This window comes from Dreissena polymorpha, chromosome 2, assembly GCF_020536995.1.
Source record: "Dreissena polymorpha isolate Duluth1 chromosome 2, UMN_Dpol_1.0, whole genome shotgun sequence".
In the NCBI taxonomy this organism is placed as follows: Eukaryota; Metazoa; Mollusca; class Bivalvia; order Myida; family Dreissenidae; genus Dreissena; species Dreissena polymorpha.
The window spans coordinates 50,578,300-50,591,722 of NC_068356.1; the positions used below are offsets into that span (position 1 = coordinate 50,578,300).

At 37.4% G+C, this 13,423-nt stretch overlaps 2 protein-coding genes across 11 annotated transcripts in view; both read left to right on the forward strand.

Moving 5' to 3' along the window:
• The window catches only part of LOC127866991 (fibropellin-1-like), a 281,878-nt gene that overhangs the window by 22,119 nt on the left and 246,336 nt on the right, over positions 1 to 13,423 (forward strand). The gene's annotated exons all lie outside the window — the stretch shown is intronic.
• On the forward strand, positions 6,497 to 9,061 carry LOC127867010 (uncharacterized). Its single transcript, XM_052407931.1, has 3 exons — positions 6,497 to 6,660; positions 7,633 to 7,733; positions 8,220 to 9,061. The coding sequence occupies exons 1-3, from the start codon at positions 6,603 to 6,605 to the stop codon at positions 8,367 to 8,369; spliced, it is 309 nt and encodes a 102-aa protein (XP_052263891.1). The 5' UTR covers positions 6,497 to 6,602; the 3' UTR covers positions 8,370 to 9,061.

Consider the following 13,423-nt stretch of genomic DNA (forward strand, 5'->3'; position numbering starts at 1 on the left):
GCGTCTCGATATATATCTAGCTGTTTTGGAAGGTAGCCGCCAGTGTCAAACCGCGCCTACATTCGTTATCCCGCTCCAAAGATAAACGTCATAGCCCCCGTACATAAAGACGATTATATTTTACGTTTGTGTAGAGTATCATAATGCAGTTAGCGGTCACTGCGTATTTTGCACTGGAACACCTACCCCGAGTGTTATATCATACGTTTGTTTAACGAATTGTATTACGTTTAGCAGTCATCGTGTAAGATGCACTGACATACATACCGTGACTGCTTCATTTTACGTGGGTTTCATGCAAACAAATGCAAATACAAGTCATCCCTCATTATGACTATTAACACCTTCTGTGACTATGTGAATATGTATGATAAAGTATAGTTCGCCAATATTAACGTGGCACTGACCTTTATGTTTGACAATATTAAGGTACCGATATTGAAGTAAGTTTAATCTGTTGAAGAGAACCTGAGTGAGTGCACTGTTACGGTCTCACTCAACGAATGCAAAACGCGCAAGAATACAACCAAATGAAATATTGACCACGATCAATTAGTACAATGTTGAATAGATGGATTGTTGTATTGTTTGGTTGTATTTTTGTTGGACCTGTTTGTGTTACTTTTCATTTTCATAGAATACAGCGTCTTAAATGCTAAACCCGAATCGGTTAACATCTCTAATGATATTGATCACGTAAAGAATTATATTATGACCCATTAGCGGGGATTGCATTATCAGGAAACAGCACATCAGTTTTCCGCTTGCGGGTCATTTGATATACCGAGTTACTGATCTGTAGCCTGCAGACTAAGTAAAATAGTTCCTTTAAGACATATCGAATATCACTACTCATCCACATATTTCCTGGTGCAAACGACTTCTTAAAGGGACATGGTCAAAGATTGACGCATCGAAAACAAAATCGAATTTTAGTTGCGAATTCCTAAAAATAACTTAAGTATTTATATTGCAGTAGATACTTGAAAATGCTGTCGTCAATATACTGTTATATATTTAGCAGTTGATTTTTATTAAACAACCATGAAGCATTGTTTACGCGAACAGATTGAACAGTTTGAAATGTTCTATGTTTTTTATGAAGATAACTGACACCACGACACAATATAAAATACAGCCACTTTAGAAAAAGAAGAATGCTTTTCCACAAGCATTCGGTTGCAAAAGGATTCAGATTTATATCCAGATAGATTTATCTCTTTTTGTATTTCGTCCGTATGGTTTATAGTGGCTTGTAAAGACATTAAATGAAGTGCCTTTTTATGTACTCAAACAAACGTGATTTTAAACACTTTACATTAAATGGCAGATATGCGCGGGGAAAAGAAACCTCTTAGGTCAAGACGCACATCCTAGATAAAACGGATACATCAATAAATACTTATTGTCTGCGTTTTTAAGATATGAAGATTCAATAAACCTATGTTTAAGAGACGCGGTCACATAATTGTCTGCTGTATTTTATGCATATATGTTTTTCAACGTATTTTCCATAGTATCCCTTGTGAGCTAGGGAGCCTTTAGAAGATCTTCTCCGTAGATATCAGGTACTCGTTCTACCAGGATAGCGGAGAATGTTACATACAAGCTTGGGCTAACGAAACAATCTAGCTTATATAAATATCATTGACTTCTTTCTTACTTTGACATCGTTTAACAACGGAATTACAAACATGAACAACAATAGCGTGAAAAATTGGATTCAGGCAAGCAAATAGTCGCCCCAAAACGAAATATGATATTCATTATTCAGACCTCAGGGTATGGGGTAAAAGATAGAGCGTTGACTGCTTCGTATACCGGAGAAGGAGAAAAACATAAGGTCTAATGGTCTCTGTACATCAAATATAAGGTCTAATGGTCTCTGTTCATCAAACATAAGGTCTAATGGTCTCTGTTCATCAAACATAACGATGGTCCCAATTTAAAATGACGAACCTACATTTTTGGCATTTCGCGATTTTGATATTGTGTAAAGCGGGAAATCAATGCACATAATTATACCCCCAAAACAACAAAATAGTTAACCAATTGCAACAGCTCCATATAGTCACGTGATGTAATGACGAACCGCAATTGCTTGAAGTCAAAATGACGAAGCTGAAAAAAATTGTTACGTCGGCATTTTGCGAGCTTATTAATATATTAAAGTATCAATATAGCCATGTATTTTAAGGCAAATTGACGAAACGTAAACGTTTGCTTATAAAATAATTAAATGATGTACATTTTATAGCATTGATGAACGCAAAAAGATATCAAAATAATATAAAATGTTGAGGTATTAACTTAGTAACTTGCGGCCGCAACTAATAGCTTGTTCCTACAACTTATTAAGTTGAGGTTTCAACTTAGTAAGTTGTTCCTTCAACTTTATAACTTCTGGCCGCAAGTTACTAAGTTAAGACCACAATTGTCTGAGCACTTGCCTTGTTTGCGACTGGGTTCAGGGTTCCATCCCCGGTCTGAGCACTAGCAACGTACGCGTCGGATCCCGGTTTCGAGTCCCATGGTTTTTGGATTTGAACCCGGGACGCTTCTTGTAAAGGGCGATTCCTCTGACCGGGGCTCGATCCCGGGAACCATCGCTTACGAGGCGAGTGCAAGATGCCTAAGTTTTCGACGGTCTGAAAATCTAATACGGAGTTTTCGACGGCCTCGGGGTTCGAATCATAGTTCGAGCACTAGCCCTGAAAGCTTTGGGTCTCTAGATCAATCCTCGGTTTAAGGATTTACCCTATAAGCGACGGCTCGAATTCCGATGTGAGAATTTGCACCAACAGTGACCGGTCCCGGGTTCGAGCCCCAGTCTGAGTACTAGTCCTGAAAGCTATGGATCCCGGGTTCAAGCCTGTGTCTTAGCTCTTGCCCAGTAAGGGAAGGATCCCGGTTGCAAACCTCAGTCTGAGCGTTCGCACCGAAAGCTACGGGTTCACACAGGGACTCGAACCAAACAGCCGTCGCTAACATACCATACTGAGCACCCGCCTACTAAGCGACCGGCTGCGGAAATGAGCTTCGTAAGCAACATTTCCCGCTTTCGAGTCCGGAAATGAGAGCTAGCCTCGCAAGCTATGGGTGTTCGGGTTCTAGCGCCGGTCTGAGCACTAGCCCTGTAAGCTATAAATCCCGCATTTTTCGGGTCCGGCGATAAGACTACGACTTTGATCAGGGTCCGTTCGCTTAAATGGTAAGTACTTAAACAGGGATTTTAGCCCGGGGGCATAGCATACAGGGTGAGTGCTCAAGCAGGGCATCCAAGCCGGGATCCGTTACGTAGGGTGCGAATGCTCAGACTGGAATCCAAGTCGCTTACAGGGAAAGTCCTTAGACTGGGGCTAAAACCCAAAGACCCATCGTTTAAAAAGGGAGGTATCAGACCTGGATTCCCAACCGGAATCCGTCGCTTATGTGCCTAGTTTTCACAACAGGGTTGGAGCCCTGAACCAAGTCGCTAACTTGGCGATCGCTCAGATAGGGGCTCAAATCTGAAATCCATGACTTACATGGCAAGTGCTCAGATAGGGCTCGAACGGGGGATCCATAGCTAACAGGGATAGTGCTCGAACCCGAGCACCTAGTAAAATAAGGGGTACTAATTGTGATAAAACGGTAAAGATGAAACGCCCGATATTATTGGTTAAACTTAAATTAGTGGTTTCAACATAGTTAGTTGGTCCCACAAGTTATTTAGTTGAGGCAAAAACTAATAAGTTGTGGGAACAAGTTATGAAGTTGTCGCCACAAGTTTCTGAGCTGAGGCCTCAACTTAATAAATAAGTTGTTCCCACAAGTTATTTAGTTGAAGGAATAACTTAATAAGTTAAATGAACAAATTACTAGGTTGAGGTCACAATTTAATAAGTTTTGGGAGCAAGTTATGAAGTTGTGGCCACAAGTTACTAAGCTGAGGTCTCAACTTAAACAGCTGTGGGGACAACGTACGTAGTTGTTTCCACAAGTTATTTTAAAAATTGTTTCCACAAGTTATTAAGTTGAAGCCACAACTTATGATGTTGTTCCCTCAACTTTATTAGTCGTTCCCACAAGTTACTAAGTTGAGGCCACACTATAAATAACGAATTGCGGTTGTCACCTCTGTTCCACCGTGTAAAACAGAAAAAAAATGCATTGCTTTGCTATATCTAACGGACAACAGTGGAAAAATTTATTCTATTGAAACAAAATCTATTACAATAAGCTGTCCAATTTGCCGAAACATCACATAAATGCAAGTCTAAATGACGAAGATACATTTTACAGCAGATTTATTAACTTAACGTCAAATTAGTTCCATACGAACATGGTCTATCATGCGACACTTTTAAAAATGTTTAAAATAATCTTTATTTGACTTTGTGCAAGAAATGTTTAACTAAAATAGGTCTCCTGAAAACTTGTGTTTTTGTAGGTTCGACATTTTAAATTGAGACCATCGATAAGGTCTAATGGTCTCTGTTCATCAAACATAAGATCTAATGGTCTCTGTTCATAAAACATAAGGTCTAATGGTCTCTGTACATTAAACATAAGGTCTAATGGTCTCTGTTCATCAAACATAAGGTCTAATGGTCTCTGTTCATCAAACATAAAGCCTAATGGTCTCTGTTCATCAAACATAAGGTCTAATGGTATCTGTACATCAAACATAAGGACTAATGGTCTCTGTACATCAAACATAAGGTCTAATGGTCTCTGTTCATCAAACATAAGGTCTAATGGTCTCTGTTCATCAAACATAAGGTCTAATGGTCTCTGTTCATCAAACTTAAGGTCTAATGGTCTCTGTTCATCAAACATAAGGTCTAATGGTCTATGTACATAAAACATAAGGTATAATGGTCTCTGTTCATCAAACATAAGATCTAATGGTCTCTGTTCATCAAACATAAGGTCTAATGGTCTCTGTTCATCAGACATAAGGTCTAATGGTCCCTGTTCGTCAAACATAATTTGTCAATTGTTGTCAGTGTGCTGTTTGTGTGTTATTCAAAATCAGGAGGAACCTGATTCGGATCGGCTAATTTTCAAACCGGTTTTAATCCCCGATGCTTTGCATTGACCGTTCTAATACGGAGATCCCTGTTTAATTTGTATATTTTTATGCTGCGTGTTATGTTATGAAAGTTGTTAATAAGAGTCATGTTCTGAGAAAACTGGGCTTAATGCATGTGCGTAAAGTGTCATCCCAGATTAGCCTGTGCAGTCCGCACAGGCTAATCAGGGACGACACTTTCCGCTTTTATGGTATTTTTAGTTTCAAGGAAGTCCCTCCTTGCCGAAAATCATGTTTAGGTGGAAAGTGTCGTCCCTGATTAGCCTGTGCGGACTGCACAGACTAATCTAGGACGACACTTTACGCATATGCATTAAGCCCAGTTTCTCAGAACGCGACTCACAAAATCAAGACAACTATCTCCTGATAGAGTTTCTGGATTCCAAAAAGGTTTCCTCCTTTTGTATAATTTCTACTATGTTATAAAAAGGAAAAACTTGTATGTGATATTTTTCGAGATTTAAATTAAATAATGAACATATGGCATTCAAATAGTGTTACCCATGTCCAATACAATTTTAACCCATAAGATCGCATCCTGCTTCGACGACTATCCCATTGAGTGTTCCATTGGCATCAAGAGCTCTCTGATATAATAGAACGTTACCATGTAAACAGTTTTCGTTTAGCGTTGTCCACTGTGACAGTTAACCATCCAAACGTAACGATGCATACAATTTAAACTCAATTTGAAATTACTGCTCGCAACTTATATGAAGATAGTTTGTATATGGGGACCAAACATTAACCAATCTCCTATCACGTCTCTGTGCGTTTGCAAAACAATGCAACTCCTCTAAAATATCATATACTTCTTGATAATATTATTATGTAAATATTGTATAGTTCCTACTATTATAGTTTATTTATAATGTTTAAAACTATTACATTTTTATAGAGTATAGAACAATAATAAGTTTCTTGGTATTGCATATGCACATTTAATTTCTAGTATTGCAAAGGAAGTAAACACATCCGCCGACCCTTGCTGCTCTACTAGGTACCTCGAGTGTTGTGTCGGTGTAGACCACCGCACTTGTATATCAAGACAAACCGGTCAAGTCCTATATCCTTGTTCAATAAAAATCTAGCCGCCTGCGAAAGACATGAGGCCGTACAGCTCTTACGTTTGTTAACTATTTTAAGGCCTACGTTATTTTAATTCGGTTTTCATTACCAGCAATAAAATGTTGATTTTTCAAATAACAAAATGACCAAATGGAACATTTCCAACGTTGCATGAATATTAAAAAATATTATAATTTTGATATGAATGCTTCACACAAAACTGTACATTTTGGGGAACACATAAATGTAGGTAGGTTTTAATCATACACGATCGAGGACACGTTCTAGCGTCAATAGAAATAGTGGGACTTGAAAAAGCAAAACATGCATAATCCTGTAATAGCCTAAGTGCGAATGTCCGTTACTGGCTGTAAATGTAGGAAATGATTTATAAATTGATCACACTGATGTTCAGTTAAACCACTGCTTGTCTGTCCGTGCCTGTTAGTCCACAAAGATGAGCAAGGCTGTGGTTTTCCTCTTCGTCATAGGTCTTATGATCTCCGTAGTGACAGGTAAGACTTGTGTTGCAATTCATTCACCTATTTAGTGCTCAAACCGCTACTGCTTCTGCTACTGCTATTGTTGCTACTACTGCTGTTACTGATTATTCTCTTGCTTCTATTAGTGCTACTTTTAAGACTCAATTTTCTTTTTTGTTATAAACGTTTATATAAGTCGAATATTGATAGAACGATTGTGGGGGCGACATTTGTTAAAATCCGCTTTGACAACTGCTGGGCATCATTAAAGCAACGTCATGCGAAAATAGGGTTTATGTCATATATGACCAGTGTGCGTTGTTTGGTTAGGAGCCAACCTGTCCGGTATAACGAGCAAGGCTCCGTGGTCTTATTAACGGACCGCGGCAAGCGTAGCTCCTGGCCAGCCTGTCTATTCGCACACTATGAGTCGCGTTCTGAGAAAACTGGGCATAATGCATGTGCGTAAAGTGTCGTTCCAGATTATCATGTGCAGTCCGCACAGGCTATGTGCAGTCCGCACAGGCTAATAAGGGACGACACTTTCCGCCTAAATTGGAATTATGCTAAGAAGAGACTTCATTTAAAGAAAAATTGTCATAAAAGCGGAAACTGTCGTCCCTTATTAGCCTGTGCGGATTGCGCAGGCTAATCTGGCACGACACTTTACGCACATGCATTATGCCCAGTTTTCTCAGAACACGACTCGTATTGTCAGGAGCTACGCTTGCGGCATATGTCATACGCGGGTCATATGATAAAAGTTCTACGCTTGCAAGAAATTAAACGAGTATCAATACAACAAAATGTTCATGCAGGTAGTTTATGCTCGTGTACATTAGTGTAAACAACTCTATGAAATAATTACAATGTAAACAGTTTAAAATCGACAAATGTTCATCTATAAGGTCACATTGCCTCTTTTCATCCTCACCAGCAATCCCCCTCCCCCACCCCGGCATTTTTAATACTGGCTAAAATCCGGCATTGTTGATGTATTTTTAGCCTGGTGGTCGACGGACTCACCTCTTCGGTTTCCAGACAATTGTAACAGCGAAGCCTTGCGGACCTTTGCGACCAATTGCGGGCTCTCGGAGCACTCCATGGTACGCAGTTAATATCTACGATGGACACATTTGTTCAGTTTTGTTGTTGTTGAACGACCGATTTAACAACTTTTTTTATTATTGTTTCTTCTCGATTTGTACGGGGCAAGTAGGAAATCTGAAGTCCAGATATAAAACGCTTTACGGTTTGGTTGAGTATACGCTTAAAAAATAGACAACTGAGACATATTAATGTTACATATGGGTCGTGCTCTGTTAAAAGGGGGTTTAATGCATGTTCGTAAAGTTTCTTCCCAGATTAGCTTGTGCAGTCCACACAGGCTTATCAGTGACGATACTTTCCGCTTTTATGATATTTTTATTATAAAGAAATACTCTTCTTAGAGAAAATTCAGGTTCGGCGGAAAGTGTCGTCCCTGATTAGCCTGTGTGGACTGCACAGGCTAATCTGGGACGACACTTTTTGCACATGCATTAAACCCTTTTTTCACAAAGTACTGCAATTATGTTTATTTGTACAATTAGGGGAACCACTACATCCTGAGTGATCCAAAGAGCAATGACATCAACAACATCGTCATAGTGATACCAGATGACTTGCGAGATTTCGGCACGTGCGAGAAGATCGTTCGAGATCTCAATGAGAGATGCAATAAGGATTACTTCGACTACTAACGCTATGTTAACATCAACCTTGGCTTTTCACGTTTCTTCGTCGTTATACTCTTCGATCAGCTTTTTATTAAGAACTGTATTTCAGTGGTATAAATTATTACATTCGTACAATTGTTTATCAAATACGATACAACACTTTAGTGTGTTCTAAAGACAAACTATTTTAACAAACAATCTGGTCTTAATGCATGTAGTGAAAGTGTCATCCTTGTTCTGCGTGTGTAATTACTGTCTAATCATGGACGACTCTTTCCGCATTGAGGGCATTGTTTGTGCTAAAGATGTCTTCTCTAAACAAAAGTCCAATAATGGCGCAAAGTGGTGTCCCTGCTTAGCCTGTTTGGACTGCTCAGATTATTTATTACGACGCTTTGCGCACATGCGTTAAGCCCAGTTTTTCAAGAATGCTGTTAATTTAAACAAAACGAATCGATTGTTTTCAGACTGAGACCAGGAGCTGTAAACTTTTATTTGCCGTAAATATCTGTAAATTCTTAACTGTTTTTTATGTATTTAAGGCCGCTTCTGCTAATAAATAGTATCGTCTCGCACTTTTTGTATTTGTTAAATGAACATACTTTGTCTGTGGAAAGTGTTGCAAAATACACTCACCTTTGATAAAAAGGCTTTTTATACTTTGTATACGATGTACTGGGGTCTACATTGCAGATATAATAACAGAAAGAAAATTACACAGTGTTTTGATAATAATTATTTTAAATATGTGGATCATAGGTTTGTCATAAAACCAAGGCTTATTAATTTGTGATTCTTGCTTATAGTATTCAAACAGATACATTTGGATATGTACGTACTAGATTAAGCGTATATTTAAATGGGAAAACCTGAAATCAAAGACAGGGGATATATTAAAATTGGACCATGCTCTGTGAAAAGGGAGTTGCGTAAAGTGTCTTCCCAGATGAATCTGTGCAGTCCACACATATTGTTCAGGGACAACGTTTTCCCTCTTAACTAGATTTTTGCTAAGAAGAGACTTTCTTGAAAGGAAAAGTATCATAAAAGCGGAAAGTGTTGTCCCTGATTAGCCTGTGCGGACTGCACAGGCTAATCTGGGACGACACTTTATGCACACGTATTAAACCCCCTTTTCTTAAAGAGCAGCTCAACTTTAAAATTGCAAATTGACTTTTGCATGCGTGATAATATTTTTTTGCAATAAGCTCTTATGGATTAGCAAATATCTCCTGTTTGTTGAACTTATACACGGCTCACGTCATAATAAGTATTTAATATCCATGACTTAAACGGACCATTTAACAGATTTTGGCATGTTCTGAAGATTGCGAACTAATGCCTAAAATTCATGTAAACATCGGAACAAAACAGTTTCAGTTAAAAATTAACCCGTTTATGCCTAGCGTCCTGAAAAAATTACTTTGCAAACAGCGTAGACCCAGATAAGACGCCGCATGATGCGCCGTCTCATCTGGGTCTGCGCTGTTTGCTTAAGGAATTTCAGTAAGTAATATTCTTAATATAGAATACATATACTAGACATCCCTAAGTTTGGAAATAAATTGGTTCAATTTACTAGGATGGGAGAGTCCACTAGGCATAAATTGGTTAAAATTGAAGAATGAAAAAAACGTAATCCACACCTGGGCTCGAACCACTGAGCCTTGGAGTAAATTCGGCCAATCGTTATGACGGGATAATGCACGTAATGTATACTTTATATAGGTAATCCTTGTAATGTCACACGATTACACTATAATAAGGATAACAACAATATGATAACGATAACAACAGAACTTTCCTAATTATACAATCGTTTCGCCTTTGTAGCGCTTTAGAATTTTCAGGTTTTTAAATCGTCAAAAAGATGCATACAATTGATATTTTAGTGCATAACATATGTCCATTATTACTGTTTCCTAAAAAAACCCATAGCTTCAACAAAAATTTGCAATTATGAAACCATTTTTTTTATCAATTTTGTAAATTTATCAAAACGTGAACAGGTCCCATTAAATACAACCAATGTTTGAATGATATAATCTAACTATATCCACATTCCCAACGACAACTGTTAAAATATCCACAAAATATAACTGTGAACTTTACTCTAAATGTATCATTATTTTAAATATGAAATATTAATTTTATATTAAAGACAAGATATTCAAAATTTCCTTTCGGCATCTTACAAATGATTTACACAACATTCTACATACATGTAGTTAAGTAATTTTAGCATGAAACATGAATGCGAGCATTTAGTACGTTGTCTTGTATAAATTGCTATTTACCCATTTATGCCTAGCGTCTAGAAAAAAAGGCCTTGGTAAAAAGCATAGATCCAGATGAGACGCCGCATAATGCGGCGTCTCATCTGGGTCTGCGCTTTTTGCTTAAAGGCATTTCTGTATGAAATATTCTAAATATAGAAATAAATATACTAGAAATCCCTAATTTTGGAAATATATTGATCCAATTTAGAAGGATGGAAGAGTCCACTTGGTATTATATGAAAGAAAAACAATAGTTCAAGTAAAGGGAGAATAGTACGAAATTATTTTACATGTAGTAACAGCCTCACTTGGTGTACACATGGTTAAATTGTATTAACAATAAAATTGTCAAGGTTTCAATGGTGATAACTGCATGAACTTGCTCTACGAACACCATGTTAAAATCGATACCTAGTTTTTAAGTATATGTTTCTTTGTCATCGACTGCAAATATGAACTCGTACGAAGGTCTGCTAAATGAAAAATACCAGACAACTTTTTGGGGGTTTCTCATTTTTGTTTCCCTATTGACAGCGTAGTTGTTAAGAACAGAAAAATGTTCTGTTCAATATGGATGACAAATCACGCTCAACGTGGCATTTGCGAATACTAATAGACCAACTTATTTAATGCTTTGATCGTCGTAAGCAGCGATCACGCCAATGCCCATCTCTTTCGATTTAATCAAATACCCCTTTTCCAATCAGGTCTGCACTGTTGAAGAGCAATTTATTTTATTTCATCGAAATTACACCGAAACTGCTTCATTTCAAATAGTCAGATATGACTTGAAAAATTATCTACACCAACTACGTTAATAAGAAACAATAACTCTATAATATATATTTTTCTTTTTTTATTATTGTATTTGGTATTGGTAAATCACAAAGACAAGTAGCGGAAACAATGATTTCCGTACGTGCTCGGATAACAATAAAGATACAACAATCTTAGACAGAACAGCTAGTGCGATCTCGAGTGGAAACCATCGCATAGTTTCTTCCCTTAAAACAAGGGAAATAATTATAAAAACAAAAGTAGTAATATTTCTAATTATCTATCTTATTTGATGATATATTTAGATGAAATATATAAATATATGTTTATATTTGTTTTCTCTAAACAAAACATATTCGTGTCATACATATACGAGCATGTTTATAAACATTCGTAGTACGTATTTACAGTACGGACAAAAGACGATCACAAATACCAAGTACGCTCACCTGAGATGTATCTCGGTAATGTTATTTTGAATCGGTAACATTTGCTTGATCTGGCTAATAATAATAAGAGCGGAATACTAAACCCTCGCTTCCTTAGTATAACATCCCATACACCTTGCGACGCATAATTCTGTACCTTTTAGTAGACATCACACTTCTCGAGATGCATATTCACTAAACCCTTAAAAGCGTATGGTATTTTTACATTATATTCTGACATCAAAGAGAACATACAAAAACAACAAGCACATTCGTTGAATTGATATCCCCTGCCAATATGCTTCTGGAAACAAAAGTTTTCTGGACGGATGGACAACGCCCTTTTACCTCAATGTGTGACCTTGACCTTAGCCCCTAGGGTAATGGGTGTTGAATGTGAAGCACCCCCAGATGATTGAGAACAACTATGGCAGGTTTCATGGCATAATAAAGGAATGACTAAATAATGAATAATTCATCAAATGTGTGACCTTTGACCTCAATGTGTGACCTTGACCTGAGCCCCTAGGATTGTGGGTGTTGAATGTGAAGAAACCCCAGATGATTGAGAACAACTATGGCAAGTTTCATGGCTTTAATGTAAATGGAGATAAAGCTCTAAGCTTATGTTAATAAGCATTCTTTCAAGACACAAAGGACCATAACTCCGTTATTAACAGATGGTGTACCGGTAATATACATATGATGATACATTTCCGATACATTAATTACATATCAAAAGCTGTGTGCATCTTTAGCACAAAATGCACGAGGTGAGCTCAAAGTATAAAAAAATAATCTCAGGGCCTTGAGCGTTGATATATTTATTAGGTAACATCAGATAGTGGTCTTGTTAAAAGTGTGTTCAAATTGATCTCTAATGATCAAAACTTGCCACACACCAATGGTCACATGATTGATAAATTAGTGTATACATAGTTGTAAATTAAGAGGGGTTAATCACTTGACAAACACGATGGCGACGACCACGCCGAGACAGGTATTTGTTGCCGTTGTATACCCTTTATTACTTGTATTAATTGTTTAAATGCGACAAACTTTCAAGCCATATCAGAAAGAAAGTGATTAGCGTTTATTTCGCATAAATATTCGCTCTTTATCTCGACTTAAGCCCCTGCGAAATTTCTCAGCGAAATCTGAAATTTTGTGACCCGCTAAAATTTTTCGCAGCGAGTAATGTCGATATATAGCGCGATTATTAGCACGATATAAACATGTAATAGATTTTCTCTTTTATTGCTTAAAAATTTGAATTATATGTTAGGGTAATGTATATTTACACGTGTAAGGTTATGACAGCTATCAACCGGTTTTAACCCCACACTGCTTTGGAATGACCGTTCCAAGGCGGTGATCGCATGATCGCAGAGTCAATGTTAAATGAAGAATTGTGTGAATTGTGTTGTATATGCATCGGTAGTTCCCTTTAAAAACGAACGACAATTATTTCTCTTCTGATAATGTTTCTTTTATTCCATTATTAGTGTGTGTTTAATAGAAAAGGGTTTTACAAATTTAAATCGTCTCCTTTGAAACCAACAGGCATTGGTATGTGAGATGCAACATCATATAG

Coding starts and splice junctions, on each gene's coding strand:
- LOC127867010 (XM_052407931.1), top strand. CDS start 6,603: ATGAGCAAGGCTGTGGTTTTCCTCTTCGTCATAGGTCTTATGATCTCC. Junction 6,661..7,632: donor TATGATCTCCGTAGTGACAG/GTAAGACTTGTG, acceptor ATGTATTTTTAG/CCTGGTGGTCGACGGACTCA. Junction 7,734..8,219: donor GGCTCTCGGAGCACTCCATG/GTACGCAGTTAA, acceptor TTGTACAATTAG/GGGAACCACTACATCCTGAG.